Source organism: Lissotriton helveticus, chromosome 1_1, assembly GCF_964261635.1.
Source record: "Lissotriton helveticus chromosome 1_1, aLisHel1.1, whole genome shotgun sequence".
Classification (NCBI taxonomy): Eukaryota; Metazoa; Chordata; class Amphibia; order Caudata; family Salamandridae; genus Lissotriton; species Lissotriton helveticus.
This window is the reverse complement of record NC_136057.1, coordinates 114,128,022-114,153,263: the sequence shown is the minus strand read 5'-3', so window position 1 is coordinate 114,153,263 and position 25,242 is coordinate 114,128,022. Positions and strand designations below refer to the sequence as shown.

General features: G+C 46.3%; 1 protein-coding gene across 1 annotated transcript in view; it reads right to left on the bottom strand.

Annotated features, from left to right (window-relative positions):
- LOC144768052 (uncharacterized) overlaps nucleotides 1-24,709 on the bottom strand; it is a 657,281-nt gene extending 632,572 nt beyond the window's left edge. The window contains exons 1-2 of the mRNA XM_078651429.1: nucleotides 23,383-24,709; nucleotides 13,985-14,791 (exon numbers count right to left, since the gene is read on the bottom strand). Coding sequence (XP_078507555.1) covers nucleotides 13,985-14,791; nucleotides 23,383-24,709 — 2,134 coding nt within the window. The remainder of the gene's footprint in view (nucleotides 1-13,984; nucleotides 14,792-23,382) is intronic.
- Between the last annotated feature and the right edge of the window lie 533 nt (nucleotides 24,710-25,242).

Here is a 25,242-nt window from a genome sequence, read left to right as displayed (position 1 = left end):
ATCGATCGGACTGCTTGACCATTGATCCCTGCTCACCGCCACTGTCGCAGCGATTGCGGCCTCGCCACGCGTCCTCCGCAATGGGGAAGAAGGATCCTGCTCAGAGAACCCTTAACTTCGACAAACCTCCTCTCCCTGCTGCCGACCCCCCCCCCGGGTGCTGCATTGGGGGCTCCGATGGCACTGGACAGCGGCGATGCAACGTCTCTGATGGCCGCCATGATGGGGGAGATGCGTGCAGGCTTCAAAGCCCTCGATACCAGATTCGACAGTCTGGAGCAGAAGCTGTCTGCCATCAACTCTACTGTGCAAGCCCACGATCGGCGCCTGGACCTGGAGGAGTCTAGAGTGTCCGATCTGGAGGACGGGTCCTCCAAAGCTTTAAAACGACTGGAAAGGGTGGAGAAGATCCTTAAAGATGTCGTTATCAAGTACGAGGATTTGGAAGCGCGCAGCCGGCGGAATAACATCAGAATCCTTGGCGTGGCGGAGACCGCATCCACTGACCGGTTCGACACCTTCGTGGAGAACCTCCTCATTGAGCTGTTCGGTAAAGACACCTTTACATCTGGGTTTGTGGTAGAAAGAGCGCACAGATCCTTGGGGCCCAAACCACGTTCTGGACAGCTGCCCCGACCCATCATTGCCAGAATAATGAACTTTCTGGACCGTGACGCCGCGCTCCGGGCGGCGCGAGAGTTGGGTGAGGTGAGATGGCAGGGGAGCAAGTTGTCCTTCTTTCCGGACTATACAGTAATGGTGCAGGAGGCTCGGAGAAAGTACACCAGTGTCAAAGCGGCACTTCGTAATCTGGGCCTTAAATACAGCATGCTCTACCCAGCCCGGCTGAAGGTGGAAGTCCATGGCCGGTTCCGCATCTTTGACTCTCCAGTTGAGGTTCAAGAATTCTGCCACTCGTACAAAAAAGGGCCTGGATCGGCCGCTGGCTCCAGACCCACCTCTCCCCTGCTTCCGGACACGCAGGCGAGCGCTGATTTGTTCAATGACGCTGGGCAGGGCTGAATGTCCCTATCGCTCTGGTTCTGGTTCATTCTTCTCCTTGCAGGGATGACTTACAGTTCTTTAATTACCATTTGTTCTTGACATTCCCAACGTTCCGTTGGGTTGCCCGCTCGGGGGTAAGCGTTGCTTCCCCCCCAGGCGCGGGCCGTGATGTTCTGTTTTCTTTTCTTGGGTCTACTAGATTGCATTATGCAGCCAATTTCGTTTGTTTTTCCCATTTTGCACTTGTTGTTCTGTATTGCTGATTTGCAACTGGTGGGGTTCTGCCTCTCGAGGGGAGCTGGGAGGCTGGGTGGTGGGTGGGGGGGGGGGGGGGGTTGTGTTTTTTCCATGTTTTTTTCTTTTTTTGGTATCTGATTGTGAGACACATGGCGCTGGTTTGCTCAATGACCTCTTCTTGCCCACGATTCTCGATTTGACTCTATGGCCCGGATAGGATTGCAGACTGGCCCTTCTAGTCTAACATTAATGACATGGAATGTCCGCGGCTTGAATTCCACCCGGAAGCGGAAACAGGTTCTACAGTACGCAGCGAGACATAATGTTGATGTACTTGTTTTACAGGAGACGCATATGGCTCAATCTGACACACCTTCGTTCGCGCGGGGTTGGGGTGCCCACAGAGTGTTTTCATGCTTTAGTCGATATGCACGGGGTGTGGCAGTCTTAGTACACAAACGGATACCCTTTGTCTTGACTGGTAGCAAGGTCGATGGGGGAGGGCGATATGTGATTCTCCTGGGGATGCTCTTTGGTTATAAGATTGCCATTGTGGGGGTATATGGTCCTAATATCGACTCCCCGGCCCACCTCGAGGAACTGCACCTGTCTCTACTACACGCAGACATTGACCTGCTGGTGATGGGGGGGGGGGGTTTAATTTACTGATGAACCCCGGCAGGGATAGCACGTCTATCTCCCCTGACCGCAAACCGCTATCCCGCGCTGTGATGGCGGATATTTGCTCCCACTTTTCACTTCAGGACATAGAGGCGACGCGTCACACTACCTCCCCTTCCTTTACGCACCATTCCGGCTACCACAACATGAGCACCAGGATTGACTACTGGCTCCTTTCTCCAGGCCTGGCGGGCTGGGTCACTGATCTCCGCACCCTGCCGCGCACAATCTCTGACCATTCTCCTGTGGTCCTGGCGCTTGCGATTCCCAGGTTGGGTGGGTATGAACGGCAATGGCTGTTTCCTGGGCGTGCACTCGCGGATCCAGTTTTCACTGAGGAGATCCGCTCTGCGATCGAAGACTACTTCGACCTCAACACTAGTTCGGTGACCGCATGGGCTACACTATGGGAGGGGTTCAAGGCTACCATAAGGGGGGTCTGCATTACCAAACATGTTGGTGCGCTGCGCGAAATTCAAACCTCCCTGTCCCGCCTAGAAACTGACCTGTTGGCTATTGAATCCCAAATCCTTGTTGATCCCTCCCCGGTTAACGAAGCAAAACGCATTGAGCTCCTTTTAAAGTTCAGGGACGAGGCGGACAGAGAGCTGAAATATCTGGGCAAGTACCACACAGCGCGCCAGTATGGCGAGGGAGATAGACCGGGCAGACTATTGGCCCAATTGCTGCGCCCACCTCGGCAAGCTGCGTACATTACACAAATAATAGCGGACGATGGCACGCCACACTGCAATACTCCTGCCATTTGCAACACATTCTTGACTTACTACAAGCACCTTTACAAATCTGCCCTTTCCGACGAGCACCGTGACCCCGGCCCCTATATTGACGAAATAGCTATGGTCTTCTTGGAGAAGTATATGCAGGATTTCTTGGCGCATCCCATCACGCCCGAGTTGATCGTGGAGGCGATAGACTCGCTGAAGGGATCTTCAGCACCGGGCCTGGATGGCTTTACGGCCGATTTCTATCAGACATACAAAGAGGAGCTGGTGTCCATTCTGGTTGAGGTCTATGCCGAGGCCCTGGAGTCTGGTATTCTCCCTCCTACGCTCCGTGAGGCGGTTATAGTCTTGTTACCCAAGCCAGGCCGTGACCCAACGGTTTGCAGCTCTTACCGCCCGCTGTCAGTCCTGAACCTGGATTATAAAATCCTGGCTAAAGTACTCGCAATGCGTCTTGCGCTGCTGGTGAACTCTATTATTTCGCCAGTGCAGTCTGGCTTCGTTCCTCAGAGATCAACTTCCCTTAACCTTCGCACCATTTTCTCGGTTCTGCACAGAATTGACCCCGACATCCCGGCTGCTGCGGTCTTTCTGGACACCGAGAAGGCTTCTGACACTCTGGAGTGGCCCTTTTTTTGGATGTAATGCGTAGGATGGGCATGCCCGCAATGTTTGTGGCGACTATTGAATTGCTGTACACAGCTCCCACGGCGCGCATTCGCCTTAATGGCACCGTCACAGATAGGTTTACCCTTTCCAGAGGTACGCGACAAGGGTGCCCCCTAACCCCCTTACTTTTTATACTGGCTATGGACCCCCTGGTCCGACATTTTCAAGAGAAACATTTGCACAGGGGGCTCCAGTTCCGCACCGGGCCTCTTCTGGTGTCACTCTACGCAGATGACATGGTTCTGTACGTCCGCACCCCTGAGACCAACCTGCAGCCTTTGCTTTCTGAAATTACGCGCTTTGGTGACTATTCCGGTTTTAGGATTAATTGGCACAAATCGCAACTGTTCCCTCTCACCCTCGCCACTGCGAGATGGCCTTGCTCCCTCCCGTTGGAATGGTGCGAGGACTCCATTAAATACCTAGGGATACATATCCACTTAGATACTGTATCCATTATCCGCCTGAACTATGGACACGCCCTTGACTTTTTGGAAGATAACACTGATCGCTCGCACCGCCTCCCTTTATCGATGGCTGGGCGCATAGCTATAGTGAAAATGGTGGTTCTGCCCCGGTTTTTATATCTTTTCAATAACATCCCCATTACTCTCAAAAAGGTTTTTTTCACCCAATTGCGCACAGCCCTACTCAGACTGGTTTGGGGAGGGAAGCGTCCTCGCCTCGCCTGGAGCACACTGACACTGCCTTACGAGAGGGGCGGATTTGGGGTACCAGACTTCCACCTTTACTACCTGGTGGCCCAATGCTCGTATTCCCACGCCTGGTACCATCCAGATGCCAGGATCCAACATTTAAAACCCGAAGCGGACGCCGCGCTCCCAGTGTCTCTAGATGCCGTGCTTCCCAAAGGCATCCCTCGCGACCCACACAACATACTCCCTCTCACCACAACGACTTGGGACAAACTCAGACGCTTGCTGCGCGTAGACATACTGTACTCTCCAGCCCTCCCGCTTCCCAGCCCACATTGGCTCCCCATTACAGGCGAAACACTGATTAGTCGAACACTTTCTAAGTACCAACTGCACACGATAGGTGACTTATTCCCAGATGGCCACGCTCTTTCTATTACCGAAGACCCCCGCTTCACCGACCGCACTTTTATGGACACGTTTGTGTTTGCAAGACTAAGGGCACTGATGCGGGCTACATTCCCCACTTTCCCGTTGCCGCCTGATGACACTCTGGCCCTCACGTCCATCATCCAGAACTCTTCGGGGGCCCATGTTGCGTCCAAACTCTCCAAACTCTGCCTGTCCTCACTTCCAGTGTCTGACGAGGCGGTGCGAGCCGCATGGGAGTTGGATCTGGGCACCCAGATAACTGACGACCAGTGGGGAGCATGCTGTGCCATGACCAGGGAAGTTTCAATGAACAGCAGGCACAAACTTATACATTTTAAATTCCTTCGTCGGCTGTACCACACCCCCGCGTTGGCCCACAGAATCGACCCGACCCGTCCCCACACTTGTCCTAAATGCAACGCCCCTCAGGCTGACTTTGCTCATCTTTCCTGGACATGCCCGAAGTTGCACTCTTATTGGGTTGAAATACACGACACACTGGGTGCGATGTTGGGCCTGTCGCTATCGGTCCTTCCGGAGATTGCCCTGATGGGATATATGTCCAATTTTCCCCGCACACTTCGCAAATTGGCATCGGTCTGCTTCCTTCTGGCCAAGAGGGAGGTCGCGCTGCTCTGATGCTCGAGACGTGCTCCCTCAGCTGCCGCTTGGCTAAGGAGTGTGGCATTCTGCAATGTAAATAGTGTGGAGTATTCTGACCAACTCCCGGCCACCTCCCGCCCTACAGATATTTGGGGTCCGTACCGCCACTTCATTTCACGGAAAACGCTAGAGGCTCCCTCCCAGTCCCTGCATCCCAACACACCGACCGGGGTGGGCTAGACCTTGGGTCCCACATTCCACACTTCCACACTGGCTATGCCTCTGCGGCTGTTGGCCACTACCCTTTTGGTGTGGAGACGAGGCCTGATGGGCGGGGGCCCCGATGCTGTTCCCGATACTAGGGGTCTTCGGGCCGACGCAGGTGAATGTCCTCTCCACGCTCACGCAGCCCACCTTTCAGCTCTTCCCGACGAATCGGCACTATGCGAACTCATGCTGCTGGCCCAACTCATTCCTGGGTGGAAAGGTTCCTGGTATACGTTTACTGTGATGTGGTCATTGGCAAGGGTGCCGCTTAATGTGATACTGATAGATTTACTGTGCTAGTCTTGCAATCTGATTATCATTATTGTTGTCCTTTTTCTATTCTTTCTTTGTTTTTTGACCTATTGGCACTGTTTAATTTGTATTTAAGTTGCCTTATTAGAAAAAAAATTCTACTGTAACAGTTTTCATGCTGCATGGTGCAACCCGGATGTTTGTCTTGCTGTATTCATCAATCTGCTGATTAAGCTACTTAACCGCTTACGTACAGACTCTGTAACATGGCACTGTTTTCTTCAGATGATACTGTGGTTTGCAACATCTGCCTCAATAAAGTGTTTAAAAAAAAAAAAGATTCACAAGAAGGAACAGGAGACACTAACTGACTTGGTGCCAACCGGATTGCTGTCCTTGACGACTGCGACAATGACCACTTGTCCTGCAGCTGCCGTGTCTCCAGAAGCCTGGGAAAAGTGCCAGCTCTACACCCACGAATCAGGATCACCCATGGAGCAGCAGAGCTGCTTCCCTGCATCCTGCAGGCATCCTTCAGGACTGAGAGAACTCCAGACACCAAAAACCCAACACTTGCATGCATCGCTGGCGAAGAGGACCAAATGTGTCCCGGAGCATCATAAGAGCCGAGTCCACCTGCTGGTTTAGCCTGACTGGCCTCCCAGTCCAAACCTGCAGCCTTTGTTCAACCAGACCGATCCCCGTAGATTAACATTGGCACCAGATGCTGGATTGCACCACTGCACCCGGCCGCCCTAGTGCCCCTGAGGGTGACCTGTGATGCTGCCTTGGACCTTGCCCCATACTCACCTTAAGTCCAAGAGAGTGATCAGGTGAGTCGCTGTAAAGAACTTGTATGCAGTATTTGTTTTTCCTCCATAGGATAGCATTGACGCTTATGTAAATTGCACTGTTACCTGATCGTATTGATTCTGGTGCCTAGATATATATATCAAGGGTTATATATCTCCTTATTGAGTCGTGTGTACCATTTATTGACTCTGTGCGTGTATCGCAGATGTCTGACACTCCTCTCTGATAAGCCTAAAGCTGTTCGACCTCACTACTCCGTAGAAGAGCAACTTGAGATTGCTAAAGCAAACCCCGTCCACTCATGACTCAATGCACAGTATGCCTCTTTTTGGTATACTATATAAAGAGCCAGTTTCCTACAGTTATCATTCATATATCTGGTTGTGGTGATATCTTCTTATATAAGCTATGTACGGTGTATTTGCTTCTTGGTTGATTCTTTTATTTGATTGTTAATGTAATTGAAAGAGAAGCTTCTAAACTTGTCTGCCGAGTGATGCAATCGGTGGGCAATTGCCACAGCGTTTTCATCTGTGGAGTACTTGATTTGGGTCAGACTGCACCCTCTCTAATCGGAGGAGCGCAGTCTTCTACTGCCTGCTTTGATGCACGCGCTCCAGTGTGCCCACTCCGCTTTGCACGAGCGATAAGCCCATGGCTGAGCTGTGATAATTAGACCAACAAGACTTGTTCAATATCACCTCATACACTGATCGAGGAACACTGAGGGCCTCATTTGCCAAGAATTGGCATACAGCAGCATTGAAAGTCTTTTTTGGTGCACTGCTCTGCACCAATCAAAAGGGCAGGAGTGCACCATACAGGACACAGTGCATTACTGGCCTTTCAGGCGCACATTTTGCAGCCGAGCGTCAACACAGACACCCTTGCACCATGGTGCACTGGGGTCTATGTCTGCTGAAGAATGTGACACACATGGAAAGAGGAATAAAAGAGGAGAAATGAAAACATTTCTCCTCATTATGCCGCTTTGGGGAGGTGTAAGGTTTTGGCACTGCCCGAGTGTTGGACTCGGCCCTTTGCCCGGAAATTGTTTGCTTTTCGCTTCCCCGAATCCAGGATGTCCCCCCATTGTAACAAAGTTGTATAGGCCCTGTGAGGTTGAAATGCCCTGGGTAATGTTAAAATCAATGCTAGGTACAGGTGCTCTCTACCTTCAACATGGCTGCTGTAGGTCCCTGTTACTGCAGCGTGGTCTTGTTAAGAAGCATTCTAGTTGCCAGGAGCTGGCTGAGTCCCCATACATTGTTGCCATTCCAGCCTGCCTTGCTTGCCCACAGTTAGAGTAGGGAAGCTCCTGGCACCTTCTAGAATAGAGGGTGGGCACCTGACCTGGCCCTATAAAAGGAAAGGGAGGGAAACTTTCCAGGCAGTTGGGGCATAACTGACCTGGGGGACCCACGCAGGAGATTTAGGCGGTAGGGCCTAGTCAGGGGCCTATGCCACTGGGAGTGACAGGGCTTAGGTGCTGCCTTCCAAGTTGAGTGAGGTACCCTGAGCTAGCCCACTGAACTAGCCCGGCGGGAGGGGAACCCAGGGACATCTACAGTGACCTGCTGAGAAATCCTGTCAGCAGCCCTCAATTCAACCCCCCTCCAAGAAACCAAGCAACTATCTACAAAGGGCGCAAGATCCATCTAGCGCCAAGAAGAAACCTAGAGACCACCAGACTACTTGGGGATCAACCAGGTATTGGCGCTGTGTCACCCCCTGCGCTTCCTGACGCCACCTGGGTCCCCTTTTCTGATCTGCCACTGTCGTGTGGCCTGTCCTGTTTGAACTGTGATCTGCCTCCAACTTAAATATACTACCTGTGAAGCGCTATTAAAGAATCTGCCCAAGCGCTGTAGCCTGTTAACCTGTTGCTTGCCCAGGCGCTATCTCTACGAAGCGCTGGCCTCTCCAGACCTGCGGTGCCTCCCCACAGCGCTGTATTATTCCCCCCTGCTGGGTACTGGGCCGCGTTGTGTCACGCGAACTGCTGTTGCCCCTGAAGCACCGTGTCCTCCAAGCGCTGGTGCCAGGACTGCCGGGAGGGGCTGTGAAGCCTAACGTCCCCAGCGCTGTGGCCCCGAGGCGCTATAGCCTCCCAGGAGGTCTCCGGCCTGAAGCGCTGTGACCCCCGCAAGAGCACAACTCACCGCCGCTGCTCCGTATTGGGCTGTGCTGGGCGCTGAAGTTGTCCTGCCTTGTTCGGGATCTCCCTCGCGCAGCCCCCGGAGTCTAAGGAGGGCCGCTGCGGGATTACCGTGAGGCTGCGCAAGGCCTTTGAGGCCAAAGAATAACCCCATCACGTGACGGGAGATGCCAGTCACGTCACCGGCCGCACCCCCGTCCTTGAGGCCTACTGCTGGAAGGGAGGCGAGGCCGCCCGAGGGCCGCGCTGCCATTGGCGGCCTCAGGCACGCCTCCCTTCAACCTCAGGTGATTGTTTCTTGGGCCCGAGCAGGCCCGAGAGAGAGGCCGGGCCTGTCCTGCTTCTCCTGAGCCCCCCGCCTGACGGGGGGGGCTCAGGAAAGGGTAAGAGCCCTCCCTCGTAACTGACACCACCAGAGGGCTCAAGAAGGAGAATAGGAGCCCTCCCTCTACCGAAAACCTCCGCAAGGGCCCTGGAAAGGCCGAAGAGAGAAGGTAACTACGGGGAGGAGGGCGGGAGGCCCTGAGTTCACCCCTCACCTGGGGGAACACTGTTGTTGGGCCCCGTTGGCCTGGAATGACGCTGAAGTCCCTCTGAACTGGGCAAGAGCCCTGTAAGCCATTTGGGGGCCCGAATTCTAATAAAGTTAACCACACGTTGGGGGACTGGTTGTGCTAACCTGCCCCTAGGCAGGTTCTCAGAGATTACCGCTGTTGTGCTGGTTTATTAGTCCCCTGGCCCAAAGTTTTACATGCTTAATGTGGCTAATGGAATGGTTACCCCCGCTGAATAACCCAGCTTAAGGCCCTGTCTACTCCTGATTAAGGAAATGTGCTTATTCCTGCCTGATTTTCTCTTTTAATGGCCTGTCTATTCTTGGGGGATGGAATGTTGGTTTACCCCTAATGAGATGTTTATCTTTGCATAAGGAAATGGTTTTCAGGTGCACTGGAAGATTTTACTAAGGCTCAATGAAATGTTCTATGCCTGCATAAGAGGTTACATTCCTGCCACAGGAGATGCTAAATGAAAGTCTACGGTTAACTCCTGAGTTGCTCATATAATGAAATGGTCATGAGCGCCTAATGCATGTTTAGTGCTGAGGAATGAGATGGTGGGTCTTACCTGTTGAAGTGGTTATCCCTATTCATTGAAATAGTTATTCCCGACTGATGAAATGTTAACTAACTGCCTACAGATTTATAATGACAGGATTGCTTTACCTAATGTGATGATGCCTAACCTCTAATGTCTTGGGTCTTCCTGAGTGCATATAAAAAGGTTTATTCTTACGTAAGGAAGTGTTCACCTTTACCCGATGATAGGCTTATCCCAGTCTAATAACCTGGTTCTACAACAGGGTTGTTTATCCCTGCCTAATGCCATGATTAGTGTGACCTGATGACATGTTTATTCTAAATGAAATGTTTACTCCTACTTGGTGCCGCATCTCCTGACTGCTTACAGTTACATGAGGCACTGGTTATCACTGAGTGAGGAAACGTTTATTCCCCTGAATGAAATGCTTTCCTAAAAGCCTACAGTTACCTACTGAAATGTTTAGTGCTAAGTTATGAAATGCTAATCCTTCTATGAAATGTTTATTGCGACATGCTATATTGATTATTGAACTGCTCCCTTGACTCCCCTCTGATGGAATGAATTGATACTGTGATATTTGATTACCCTGAACCTTGATCTGAGATAAAAGTTTATCGTTTTAATCCAAACTCACTGGAGTGGCGTCAGTCATTACGTGCATGTTATTGTCTCAGTGGTTGTGTGCTGTGTAGTCACTTAACACCTAAGCTTTCGGGTGCCTACCTGCTCGTGCCAGGCTACCCCCGGGGAACTGGTGACCCCAGTTCCTACACCCAGGTTTACTTGAGTGTCTAAATCTTGGGCGGTGTCAAAGTAAATGGGTGTTTCGTGGGACCACCCACATCAACACCCATGGAATGCCTCCTTGATCCAGAGTAAGCCAACGCAGCGCTTTGCGCTGCCTAGCCTTACTCCATATCCATGAAGCGTTTTCCGTCGCCTTGTAGATATGATTCAGAGGCCTGCACCACACGAGCTTTAAAAGAAAAGTGACGCTCCAGCTGGGCAAGCCTCTTGTAAATGAGGCCAGAGTTTGCACCAGCAAGATCAAAACTATTTGCCTAGAGAAAGTAGCTGACAAGTACCAGGGTACTCGGCCCCTGATGCCCTTACCACTGAGAAGGACTACAATAATTCCATTAAGGGGGACCGCCCAGAGCGAGACATCCCTCCATGCTTATTTTTCAGGGTATAGATCATTCCCTGTCAAGCAATGTTTGGGTGGGGGGAAAAGTGAGATATTTCTTTAACAACTGGGACATGTCTCAAGACACCTGGATACTAGACAAGGTAGCAGGCTTCAAGCTGGAGCTTTACAGCTCTTCAGCTGAGTGACATTTATACAACGAATGCATCGTTCCAGGTTAGACATAGAAGGTAATCCCATCTAGGACCCGGATATTGTGGTTGAACTGTGTGAAACTGAGCATACTCAAAGAGGAGGCAGTAAGATGGTGCTGGTCATACCTGAGCATAATGGGCAGTGATTTGCGGACTGTGGTTACTGACATCATGGGAAATGTCGTTTTTAAGTTTACTGTTGATTGTTTGCTGTGCAAATTCAGTAATAGAAAAATAAACATTATTCCCACCAATATGTGCTAAATAAAATTGTATATTCTTGACGTAATAGCTCCAAAACATTTTCTCTCAACACTTATATACAGAGACATAAACATTAGGTCTGGGCGGTGAACTCGGCTCCGTTGGTAGACTTTGTGGAGTTTTTGCACTCCTCAGACACTCGGAGTTCAGAAAAACTTTTACTTGCTTGTGCTCACCAACGTTAAATTGGCGAGCGTGAGCAAGGAAAATCCAGCACTAGACCATCTCCCAACGAGATTTCTCAACGCGGCTGCCCGGGGATGGGCACTAGCACTCATGTTGAGAAACCTTCCATTCACGTTGAGGAAGCTGCCGCTCTAGTAGAACTTCTATTCAAGCGGCGGAAAGATGCAGTTCCCTCTTGCACTGTGCGTGGTGCTGTTCGCACTGATTTTACTGCGTGGGACAAACATCTGTCGCCAAAAAATAACTGCGTTTTAGTAAATTAATTTTGAGTCTAATATGCTAGTAACTTGTACTTTTAGAGCCTATGTAAGCCGAATAAAGTTTTATGTCTGGCTGATATGCCGTAAATGTGCCAACGCAGCTGTAACAATCTTGTGACCCGCTGGCTTGCTCTTGACAATATTCCAGTATCACAGCTTTAGCTGAGGCCCCCAATTCCTAGTCTCATCATTCACTTAGCACCCAGGGCGTCTCATCATTGCACACACATACATGCCACAATTGCTACTTAGTTCATTGCTAGAGATCCACATGTCACTGCAGATCTAGGGCTTGCTACCAGCCACAGCAAGCTCCAGCACTTGCCCAAATAGGATAGGATAGGATATATGTTTATAGAGCGCTCGATTGCCGTGACGTCTTGGCGCTAGTGTATGTAGAAAGGAAGTATGGCCTGTGTTACCAGGGGACTATGTGGAAGTGAACAGCCATGTTTTCAAGTCCTTCCTAAAGACCTGCTGATTAGATTGAAATTTCATGGCCATAGGCATTTTGTTCCATAACTTTGCTGCTCAACTTGATAAAGTCCTGCCATCCCATCTTGTCCGTCTGATTTTAGCAATCTGGATAAGGCCCAAATTAGCAGATCTAAGGGTACTTGGGGGGGTATAAGGTAGGAATCTTTTTGGGATATCCTCAGCACCTCCACCATAAAGTGCTTTGTGCACCAGGCATAAGGCCTTAAATTCCACCCGCTGCTGGATGGGAAGCCAGTGCAGTGACTTAATTCCTGCCGAGGTTGATTGTCCTTTAGGATAGTTTAGAGATGAAATACTCCTTACAGTGTCTTTATCAGACAATGTGCTTTGTTTTGTAATGTATGTGAACGTTAGTTTTTGTGTATTTCATTCTCACCAAAATAGCGACCAAAACTCCAGCTGACTTCTACCACATGGTTTGCTTTGCCCAGGCCTTTACCCCTTTTGGTCCAAAGTGGAATCTGAGCTCACACAGACCTTGGGTCGGCAGGTTCCACACGATCCCTTGCGTCTTCTCCTGGGTGTATTTGAAGGTTTGGACAGCTGTAGAGCGGACAAACATTTTCTGGGTACGGCGGTCGCTGTGGCTAAATGAGATATTGCAGCGGCCTGGGCCCAGCCCAACCCCCCTACCCTGTGGAATTCGCACCAGGGAGTGGATTGGTGCGTGGTCCAGGAGGAAGATGGTTGTCCCACGAGGTGCCATAGGGTTTGGGGCAAATGGCTGAACCTACTGTTTTAAATTGTCAGTTTTGGCTGTTCCATGTAACGGGGTGCTGCTTTCCAGCTTGGGTGGCTTGCATAAATACTCCTACCCACACAGTGGGGTTTTTTACTGTTTGTTGGAGATGGAATTGGCTTTACTGTGTAAGATGTATGCTGTCTTTTTTCTTTCTTTTCAAAATGATAATAAAATTGATTATAAAAAAAAATAAAATTCTCACCAGAATAAACCATCTCAAAACATTGTGAAATGTGTCACAGTCTCGGCAGTTGAAACTGCAGATTTATATGGTTGGTGCCAACTTTGTATGTTGTTAGAATCTAGACAGCCATGAATCCTCTTTTGTTCTCTCAGCCTGGATGGGTTGTACAGAATATTTACACAGCTGGTCTGAAGATACTGATAGGGAGTAGAAGTTCCTGCTTTAGTGATGAAAGGAGTTTATATTTTTTGTCCTCAAGTGGTTTTTGATTCGTATTTCTTCTCCTAGTTTCTTTTTCCCATGCGCTCAGGTCTTTCAATAATTTTTTGTTGAGTCCCAGAAGTTATGTCTATCAGGATAGTTTATGATCCACACTTGGTAACATGTCCTCAACATTGCACACATTTCATGAGAGTCTGACAGGTTTAATTCGCAGTGAAGCAGCCTCTGTGAAGTTTGTTGCTTGGTGAAGTGACGTTAGTGACGTTGAAGAACCTACATTCTGTTTGGAGACGCTGCAAATGTTAGAGTTTGTCCTTTAACTCAAAGCTCTTCTGACATTCAGAGGAAAGGGAGGATCTCAGCCCAGAAGGATTGTTAGATGTCATAAGAGGTCTAACTTTAGCTGTAGATTCTAAGATGATGTAAAAGATCACATTTCTTTTTTTAAATGAAGGTTTTTTGGCAGTGCTTCGAGAAGGATTCCATCTTGTATGTGTTACTTGAGGTTACTGAGCAACACCTTTTGTTTACAGCAGTTTCCATATCCTGTACGGCGTCATGGCCGTCGCCTGTGTGTTCTTTGATGGCGTACAAGGCTTGCCTTAAGATCAAATCTCTTGCTACACACAATGCAGAGATAAAGCCTCTGGCCTGTGTACGCTTTGATGCCGTACAAGGGTCGCCTTACGAGAAAATCTCTTGGAACACACAGTGCAGTGATAAGGCCCCTCTCGTGTGTGTATGCTTTGATGGCGTACAAGGGCTGCCTTAAGAGTAAAGCCCTTGGAACACACAGTGCAGTGATAAGACCTCTCTCCTGTGTGTACGCTTTGATGTTGTACAAGGGTCGCCTTTCGAGAAAACCTCTTGGAACACACAGTGCAGTGATAAGGCCTCTCTCCGGTGTGTGTTCTTCGATGCAGTACAAGGTGTGCCTTCCGAGAAAAGGGTTTGGAACACACAGTGCAGTGATAAGGCCTCTCTCCTGTGTGAGTTCTTTGATGCCGTACAAGGGTCGCCTTCTGAGAAAAGGGTTTAGAACACACAGTGCAGTGATAAGGCTTCTCTCCTGTGTGTACGCTTTGATGTTGTAGAAGATTTCCCTTCTGAGTAAAACTTTTCTCACAGATATTGCAGTGAAAGGGCCGCTCTCCTTTGTGAGTTTTTTCATGTGTTGCCTTATCAGCAAACCTCATTTCATGCTCAGTGTAGGGATACCGATCTGTGTGCGTTTGTTCGTGCAGTAAAAAATGCGTCTTTGCAGTAAATGTTTTCTTACACTCAGCACAGGCATAAGCTCTTAGACTGGTGCCTATTCTTTTCTGCCATGTAAGTAGTGTTTGATTGTTAAAATTCTCCCTCCTCTGTATTCCTTGGTGTTTTCCTTCATTCATTTTATAAGCAAAATTCATCCTTCCTCCGGAAGCTTTACGTTTTTCTTTCCCATTCATACTTTCTGTCTGCGACTGTTGTGCTGCAGAATAAAATGAACACTGAGAATTATACATGGGAAATATTTCTTGAAAGAAATGCACGGTTATAATATGAGAAAGGTGGACAGTAATATCTAAGAAGGAAGGAAAATGTTACTACCTGTAAACAATCATTTGCTGCTTGTAGTACTACAGTTCACATATGGTGACCTCTCATGGGTTGGGTTCTGACTACTAAAAATAACTAATTTAAGATTGAGTTCTGGAGAACGACTCGTAATCCCATACCAGAAAGGCATAATGCATCAGTGCGCAGACTCCAATTAAAATCATTGTGTTGTTTTCTCCATCGGAGTACAACTGCTTATATGTGTAAAATAAAAAAAATAAACTGCTTAATCTGAGCAACCTGTATACTTTCCTACCATACAGCAAGTGGGTGATGCATGTGAGCCTGCAACATGACAAGCTGACAGTATTTGCAAGAGAGTAACATTTTCCATTTGCAGCAAGCTGTGGCACATCACAGGTTGTGCCATAACTTAAAAGAACCGGTAAGGTCCAGAACGCCACAGCCAGGCTCATTCTAGGGACACCACGCCACAAACATATGACCCAACATCTACGAAGCATCCACTTGCTCCCCGTCGAGAAGAGGATCACCTTCAAACTCCTCACCCACGCCTACAAATCCCTCAACAACATCGGACCCACATACCTCAACGACCGAATATGTTGATGTCACCAGAGAAATATTTTATGAAAGGATGCACAGAACCAAATGTTTCTGCTTTACAAATTATCTACTAGAGGTATGTTGGGTAGAAAAGCCATGGTTGCATCTTTATCACATGTGGACTCACCCTGTGGTATTTCTATGTGGTGTCTCCGCTCGACCTGGGTGGTAAATTCAGTTCCACTTGCAGAATTTGTGGAATTTGGGTAATTTCACATTCCGCGGAGAAAGTGGAATTGCCAAAACCTCCGCGATCCGTGGCTTTGTAGAATTTTTTGCTTGTTCACACTTTCAAAATGTGTGTTCGCAAGATATTTCCCCCCGAGCACGCAAACAGCGTTCGCAAACAGGAAAAAAGCATTGTGAAGGAGCAGAAGAAGCAATTCCGCGTGTTTGCAGAATTCGCGTGCTCACGGAATATTTTTACGCTGAGCTTTGCGTAACACGATTACGCAAATTACGGCCACCCCTAGTCTCTACACGAGTAGAAAACCATATGCCAAATTGTGCCGGTGCAAAAAACGGCCCTATTTTTCATACATTTTCCATTCTGATAATGTAGAGCATGAGTGCATGTTTAACACTGGATGCATATTTAACTTTGTCTTTGTAAACTTGCAGGAACTGTTAAACTACTAATGGGTCATGTAGTTTGCTAACTGTTTGAGGAAGAGACTGCTACTAGGTAGACAACTATCCACATTAAGGCTTGCAGTGATGTAATGGCTTAAAAGGTGGACTTGTTACTCTTGATAAAACAACATTAAAATCTTAACTGGATGCCAGGGGTGCTCTGGTGGGATAACCATTCTCAACTCTCCCATGAACATTTTCACAAGATTTTTTTCAAAAGTATTCAAACGTTAGTGTAGGCTAGGACAGCTTCTTTATGTATGGATCTATATGTTATTTCTATACTGCAAACCTAGCCTGAAGCTAGAGCCAAAGATGAACATAAATTATTTTTAAAGAAGGAAGTCCTAAACTCTTTCCTAAACGGGAGCAATGTCGGGCGGTCCTGATGGATACAGGGATGTTGTTCCAGATCATGAGTTCATAGATGGAGAAGGCCTGCTAACTTGTTTTTTTTGTTACAGTTCTAAGTCTGCAGTCTGATGGAGTTCTCCAACCTCACATGTGTTGCACTTGAAAATAAGTGCTGAACTTAAGTACAACGAGAATGATGAGCAAGTGATAAGAAAGAGGTAATAGCTACAAAAGACGAAATTTTACTACTGTCCTGGAAGAGTCTTAAACTTTGTAAGATGATACGAATAAGTAAGGAGAGCAGTCAAAATTCCATTGACACAAAGACGACAGGAACTTTTGACAGAGGAATCAAGCTCAGAAGGTGACTCAGACGACTCTGCTAGCAACTACCTAGTAAAAAAACCTACTTGCCACTTTTTTCGCTGAGTACGGGTTACTAAGACAAGGACGGACAATAGAATATCATAAAAAAGGAAAAACAAAAGCAAGAGGCACAAACAAAGGAAGAGAAAGACAGGAAAGAGCAAATGGAAGACAAAAAGATTACTCACCCCATAGGAAGAGAAAGGTGATAGAGCAAGGCGAGATATGAATTAATTCTCCATTATTAACTCATCGCAACATTAACTGACAAAGGATTAACCAAATATGCAGAACCTTGACTTATATTTCTGCCCCAGTAGGGATTTAGATTACAGTTCATGTATAATTGACATATTTCAGTTTCTAAGATATCAGCATAAAATCAGACCGAAGCCAATGAACTTGAGAATAGGGGGCCCAATACAGAAAACAGGACTTGTGTTCAAGAGACGCTGATACTTCATGACATTGGCTGGTCTGGATAATGGAAATATATGTGCAACGAAAGAGCGAGAAGCATTGCTGGGAAAGGAGGCACAGATAGATCAGGGAAGCCTAACTCGCTTCAAAAAGCAAGCTACACATAACTCCTCCTTGCCTCATGATAATCTGGATGTCTTTAGTGACTTGGTCGCCAAAGACTTGTTCAAATAAATTGTTCACCAGTCAAGGAAAGAAGGGAAGAATCAGATCCAACTTGAGTAATGGACAAAGGGAGGCCATTAACACATTATGTAATGACAACATAAGTACCAATGTCATACGATAAGGGGCAAGAATGTGGTTTTAATGATTGTTTGCAATTATGAACGAAAGGCTTTTCAATAATTATTAAATACGGATTGTTGGGAAATGGGAATGGCAAAATTTTCATTTGTGTAAAACACTACCCTCTACTGTACCATGCTTTTACCTTCTAACAAATGTATGCAAGCACAAGGGGGGCGTATACTGCCCTCCAACAATAGTTTACTGGAAAACATAGCAATAAACTAAAACCATTTATTGCTGATTCTTGTGGAGAGCCTCCCATCCTTTTGTAAAGATAGAGGGAATTTTCCACGAAAGATAAACACAGGAGACAATCATATTTGACAATTACCTAGGATGTGATCTTGCTAATTATGCGTACAACACACGCAAGGTCTGAGAGCCTACGAACACGCTTTTTGCAATAGACCAATATCTCCATATGACTATACATGGATGCTTGGGACCATGACTTTTGCCTAAATAACAATATTTTCATATTTAAAGATAGATATTACAGACAAATCTCAGGGACAGCAATGGGCACCTGCTCTCCCAGCTCTGCAAATGTATTTGTGGTCTGGTGGAAGGAACAGGTGTGTCGTGTAGTTCCCACTAATCCGTAGGACCTGCACGTTTGTTGGACAACATAAACTTTGGATTAGTGTCTATACTGGCTCCGGGCACCTCCGCAGGATGAGTTGGCCTAGAGACCAGCGAGCTCACAGTGCCAACATAAGACTCCCTAACCTTACCAGGAAGCGAATGGTTTCTGGCAACCCCTGAACATGACAACCCTGACCCCTCAGGGATCGTGGAAACAGAACAGACCTTTCGCTCAGTCACTCAAGCTTACTTGCTCTCAGAGAAATATACAGAGAATACAGAGTGGGACGTTTTCAATATATTTATTGAACCAACGTTATTCTTGAATAGAATACATAAGCTGCAATAATCAGTAGACCGAAGCAGCTGAAAGTGATTACAAGCACGTAAATAGTAGATATAGTTCTACCATGGTGCTAAAACAGTGTATATATGCAGACATATAAGCAAGGCAGCAATATAATATAACCCACATTTGTAAAGCGCACAATCACCCGTAAGAGTCTCTAGGTGCTGGGGGCCGTCGGGAATATTAAGCAAGCTATTGCCCAGAATCACATGGTGCTGGGCTAATCTGCCGCTGGTGCCGGGGATCGAACCATGATCCCCAGATTCCGGAGGCAGTCGCCCTAGCCACGGCGTACTCCTACTATGCACTCCCTACTCTATGTGTACCTAGAGTGTGTGTGGGTGTGAAGCCAAGAATCCCCACTAATGGACATGACAGGAGAGAAGGCAGGCCACGAATTGGTTACAAACTGAACACCCCCCACGGAGATGCCAAACCGCTGCATAGTGAAGTCTCAGCCCGCACGGACCCTGTGTGTCAGCTGTAGTGCCTCTTCCACTAATCTATTGGGATGCTCATTATTTATAATAGAAAGCATCTTGTGATGTACGTACAGGTTAGACAATGTTATAGATATGTAGATAGCCCTGTCACCCTGTGGATGACGATAGAGATGACATTCGTCCAAAGTGTGTCAAGAGGCCTTGTACTTAGTGTTCAAGGCATCGTGACAATGTTGTGCGAAGCTAGATGTGTAAACAAAGTAGTTTCAGAGAAACGAATCCAACATTGTCGTGCATGCAAATATGTGCAAAAGGTCACAGCAGAAATGATCCTGTAAAACATTGGACAATATATGAAACAAGCCACTTCGATACATGGGCCTAACCCGGGCACATAACGGGTGGTCTGGACATCACAAAATGAAAACATGACAAACCATGCGCTGATTTGGATCGGGGATATAGATGACCTTTCCCTGCTGTGGAACGGAAGTAGCGAAATGTCTAAAAGATTAATCCAGAGACAGACAAAAACTGATCCCAACCGAAAATTCACTCATTAGATCAGAAATAAATCTATAAATGACCTGGCTAAGTCATCCTTATGTGGGACTAAGATCAGAATATGAACTGATAATCAACCTTTTTTGAATGGTAAGAATGTGAACACCAGCAGGCTACTGCCAGGTTGGTGAGGTTAAGTTTGAAACTTTTGAAACATCATTTTGAGGTTGAACACACTGCAGGAGAGAGGAACAAAAATACTGATTTCTTGCCTCGACTGCCGTGAGGGCAGGAAGATGTGGAACATGAGAACAAAGAGAATGACTGCTATTTGTTGGCCGGGTAGAGAGAGTGTGAGTGTGAGTGTCTGTGTGTCTGTGTGTCTGTGTGTCTGTGTGTCAAAGTAGAGAAAGACATTGGATGAAGATTCTATTTTATTGAAAGTGATTCATTTCATGAGGAAAGAATAGCCAAAAGAAAAACGACTTGTTGTGTGAACTGCAGACCGATAGCCAAGTTCATTCTGTCAGAGGTGAGCCGTGAAGGACATTTAGGTGTGTTATCTAGCAGTAAACGACTGACAATGCAATACTGGTGGCCTGACATGGAGAGGGATGTGGAAAAACTCATTAGAGAGCGTTACCAGTTGTTTGCAAAATGATAAAAGGATGATATACAGAGTTCTGCTTATGACAGAAGTGGGTTTTCCTGACAGAGTGCGGGGCAATGAATGTAATGATTTTTTAGGTCTGTTTCAGATGCTTCCTGTGCATCAGAAATTTGCCATTGTGCTTGTGTTAAGATGGCGCTGCTATTCACTCCGAGAAAATATGTTCTGTAGGTGGGGCAATACCTTGCTTTCTCGTATTTAAGACGGATGGGGTTGTGTCTCATCTTATATTGTACTTTTGAATATAGATGTCTAAGTGACTCTGCATTTCACTCCTTAGTTTATGCACCGCTTTTGCTTAATATTGGCACTATATGAAGAGGATGGGTCCATGAATAATTATTGTTGGGTTGACAAACTTTTTTATTTTATTAACCAAAATTCTGTGTGTTTGGGCATTTTGACTTTTGTTTTCTTTCTTTGCATAGAAAACATAATATTAGTCCTTTTTTCTCACTTTAAGGCTTACCTTGGCCGATTTGAAATCGTGGTTACACCGCATGACGTCACTTTTGGACTATCAGAAATTCATAGATAAGAAAGGACTCACCTTTGACCTTTTGTGAGTATTGCAATGTTGCATAATAACTGGTTAGACTAGACATCCATAAGATAGACTGTATCATAATGCTCATAGGTCATTCTTGTTATTTTCTCAGATGTTCTTTCTTTGCGAAAACTGTACAGCATTCACAAATTTGACTAGTATACGTCTATTCAGGTACACTTTTTTGCATTTTCCTTGTTATTATATTGATTAAATGTTTTATAATTTTGATGTATAAAATTGTAGTTATTAAAGATATATGTATAGGAAGACCTTATTGGTTTTAAAAAAAAAAAAAAATTCTGTGTGGTTACAGTGGTGAACAGTACGTTAATTATGTATTTAATTATCAAGCAATTGTAAGCATGGATTTCCATGCATTTCGCTTACACAATTCTGTTTGGGTTTATGCACAATTATAGACATGTGCTTTGAGGTTATATGAATTTTTGTATTTCTCCCTTTGTTTTCTCTCTATTATCTAGTATTCAATTCATGAAATATGTTTTCCCAAGTGATTAGGTGTGAAAATTTCTCAGTATTGTTTAAAAAATTCTGGTTCTCGGTTTTTGAACAATGTATGTCTGCATAGGCATTATGCCCTTTTTTAATGGATTGCATTTTGTAATTATGTATTTTTTGTATCTTTTTTTATCATGTATAGCCCTGAAGAAGTCCGGTAATCGACGAAACGCGTTGGCTCTTTGGCTATCAGCGATTGTTTTAAAAGAAAATGAAAAATTGAATAAAAGAAAGAAAACTGAAGATTTAAGTTTAAAGTCTTTTTTTGTGTTCATATTCATTGGGAAAACGAGTATGACAATGTTATATTTATCTTGAACAAATATTGTGACATGGTTTGTCAAACACTGTGTATTTTACTTTGAAGGGTGCTGTTCATTTCTTTAAAAAGTTAAGTTTGTCAAGGAAGAGGGGTTACCCTATCTTCCTTGTTGGGTTTGTATAGGGATTACATTCCTGTTTCTAGCACCTTCACGTTGGATTTAGTTGCGGTATTTAAATAGTGGTGCAAACATCGTTGCCTTAATCCCTATAATCAAAAATCTTTTCTGCTTGTGGAGAACATGTCAAATTGGTTGAAAGTATGATTTGTACATGGAAGTGAGGGTTTTCTGTGTGAATTAGTATCGGATAATCGTGAACAATTTATCTTGAGGGAAATAAAGCAGTATTTGGATGGAACCGAGTTCAAGATAAATGTGCTAGTCGTCATCACCCACAGAGTAATGGCCAAGCAGAGAGGATGAACAGATTGGTCAATCAGGATTTTTCAAAAGTACCAAAGTGGAAGATGCTGCAAGGGCTATGCTTTCAGCTTATTGCAACACACTGCATTGCACCATTTTGTGCAGAGAGGCAGAAATTTGCATGATTTGGTCCTTGTAATGTGCACTGAAATGTCTAAAGAGGGCCTCAGACACAATAGCTATATAAAGAAGGAAGAAAGATGAATTGGGTTCAAAAGATACATATGATATTGTAAAGCTATTGTTCGCACAGACATGATCACAGAGCCAATAATCTTATGTAATCATAGTACATTGGAATTACTGGGGGAATCAGATGCCAAATCTCCACAGTAATTCGACATATCTCAAAGTAATCACCATTTACTTCACACACCCTCCAGCAGAGTTTCTGTAATTGCTGATATTGCTGATATTGCTGACTTCGAGGGAGAAAAAATTGAGGGAAATGTAACAGGAGACATTATGGAGACACAGCTGAGGCCTTATAATGGGGCCCATATTAGATCAAATAAACATAAGAAAATATATCACCCAATCCTGCATACTGTAATACAACTAACCCAGCTTGATATTCAGACCACCTTGTACTGTGCACCTAACCCTACAGACCACACATAATCTTGAACCTCCCTTGACCTTGTACGTTGTTCTACATGATGTAGTATGATATAATAAAGCCGGCCCTCTCTGACCTGCAGGCCCACCTGTTCTATGTACATGTACCTACACACTTCAGAAAAACAACCACCTCTTATCGAAGGCTCTCGGGTGCCGCGGGTCTTACCCTACCCATTCCACCACTACAGACCTGACTTACAGATCACTTGTCCTCTTCACACTGCCTTCCTCCCCTTCTAAGCGGCAGACCCTGACTGACCCAGAAATCCTCTTATATTCTGAACACTCGAACATCACAAAGACCCAGTCCCATCTCTAAAGTGCTTTAGTTTGCACTAGCAACAAAAAAGGGCAATGTTACTCTCTGTGAATAACACCTCACTTTCATCTCACACTTAGGGGATTGGTGAGTATCGCGGTGCTTGCATTGAAATCACAGATTCTGCCACATAATTCCTCAGAGTTCTTGAGCCCGGAATGGGGCGTCTCATGCACAGACCAGAATTCAGGTCATTTTTCATGTGCAGAGTCCCAATTCTTAGCCTACCACCTAACGGGAAGGAGAAACTCTTTTGCGAAAATAAAGGAGATACTAGGTACATAACCGCTTCTGGTGTACTCAAGGCCCCCTCAAAGATACCCGTCCACACAACTCAGATTTGGCCCCCTGCAGGTCTTACTAAAAATCTGGAAACATCAACTTTGGAAATATTTTATGCTACATTCCCTCACAACTGTACAAGTTACTCGACATTCTGGATGTTAATTCAGTACGAAACAAATACCTGGGATGGCTTTGAGCAGCAATCCATCTCCGTCTGTATTTCCTCTATCCAGTGGGTCTCTAGCGATAGATCCATCAGTATCAGGAGCATTCTGTGGCAGGAATGATGAGGCTCCAAATGGGCCCTGCCGATCAGCACATGTGGGTTGTAGGTCAGAGTTCTCATCTCGGTTCTCATGGTGCAGTGGTTCTTGCTTGTAGTTCTGATCGTAGTCCCCAGGATTCAGTGGTTCTAGCTTATAGACGCGATCTGGACTGAGTGTCTCAAGGTGCATTGGTTCGTTCTTGCAGTTCTGATGCAATTCATGTGCATCAGAAAGAACCTGCAGGCATGTGTTGAGCTGCAGACTCTGGTCTTCTTGAAATGCTGGTTGTCTGCAGACGTTTTGCCGTTGACCCTCACCATCAAACCACAACAACTCTTGCTTTAGGAGTTCACTTGTTCCCTCCCCATCTGGGAGCATTGGTTGTGTGCAGTGGATTTGCTGTTGCTCATGTCCCTCGTGAAACAGTGGCTGCAGGCAGACGTTCTGTTGTGGGCCCCAACTATCTGCATACAATGGTTCTTTCTTCATGTGCTCCTGTTGTTCCTGTTCAACTCGGAAAACTAGTTGTATGCACTGGTCCTGCTGTGGTTCCTGTCCATCATCAAACACTGGTGGAAAACGAAGGCTTGGCTCACCTGGGATGACTTGAACATCCAGAGGAGGGCACCTGGAGCCAGTACCGTCCTGCCGTGTTCCAGGGCCAGCTGGAGACAGAGGCTGGGGGCAGGGGCTCTGCTTTGGTTCATGCCGATGAGAAGACAGAGGTTGGGGGCACTGGCTCTGCTTTGGTTCATGCCCATGAGGAGACGTAGGATGAAGACACTGATTCGGCTGTGGATTACAACCAGGTGGAGATGTAGATTGAAGGCATTGGTTCACCTCCTTGGCCCTGACTGAAAGATTGATCGGAGGGGACCTGCTGAGAGGACAATCTCTAACCACCACCGGACTGACCCTCTCCAAAGACACTGCCCCGTTTTCAAGATGATCTAGACCCTTTGCTATCCAGATTTGCTCCATGAGCCCAGCGACTCTTGACGGCACGTCCTCTAGGGTATTCTGCAAGTTATCCAGTTTGGCTTCCAACTGCTCCAACATAGATAAAAGGATCATGTTAGGCAGGTTCCCTGATAGCGCTTCCATCTCACAGTCCCTCTGAGCATCAGTTTGGGATTTTGAAGAAGGCACATTATGGATGGGAGAAGATGGGAGTGTGGATCTTACAGGTTCAGGTGAACACTGAGCTTCTCCTTTTTGTCTTGGAACCTGGCTTTTCTCCATTCTGAAATTCTGATGTTCAAGTCCTCAGGTGTCTGTGAAGCGGAAGAAAATAGAAAAGACAACACATTATCACAGGCCAATTAGGGCAAAATACTCATTCCTGTCTCACCACACATTGTTTAAGCTACAAATAAAAATTATTCAGTCCAGCTAATGGCTCGAAAGAAAGAAATTGTCTCAAGAGCTGGAGAGGATCTACCCTGCTCAAGGTCAGGCTGTCCCCGATGACATCAGGAGTTACCCTGCTACACATCTAAACCCCGCTCAGTGCTGCCCTTATGTGATATGGTGAGATTTCATGCAGGTCCGCTCTGCACTGCCAGAGAGGACTCCCTATCCAGAGCTCATCTGTTAAGCTTCAAAATGTATCAGTATGACCTCATCAAACCTAACCCTATAATCTAACGGACTTATTACGTTTTTGTAATTCTTTATTTGTTTTTTTAATGAAAATTCGCTAAGCATTACCATAATTGATATTTCCTATGAAGTTGAGCATTGAGGAATAATAGATTTTAATAGACAGAAAAAAA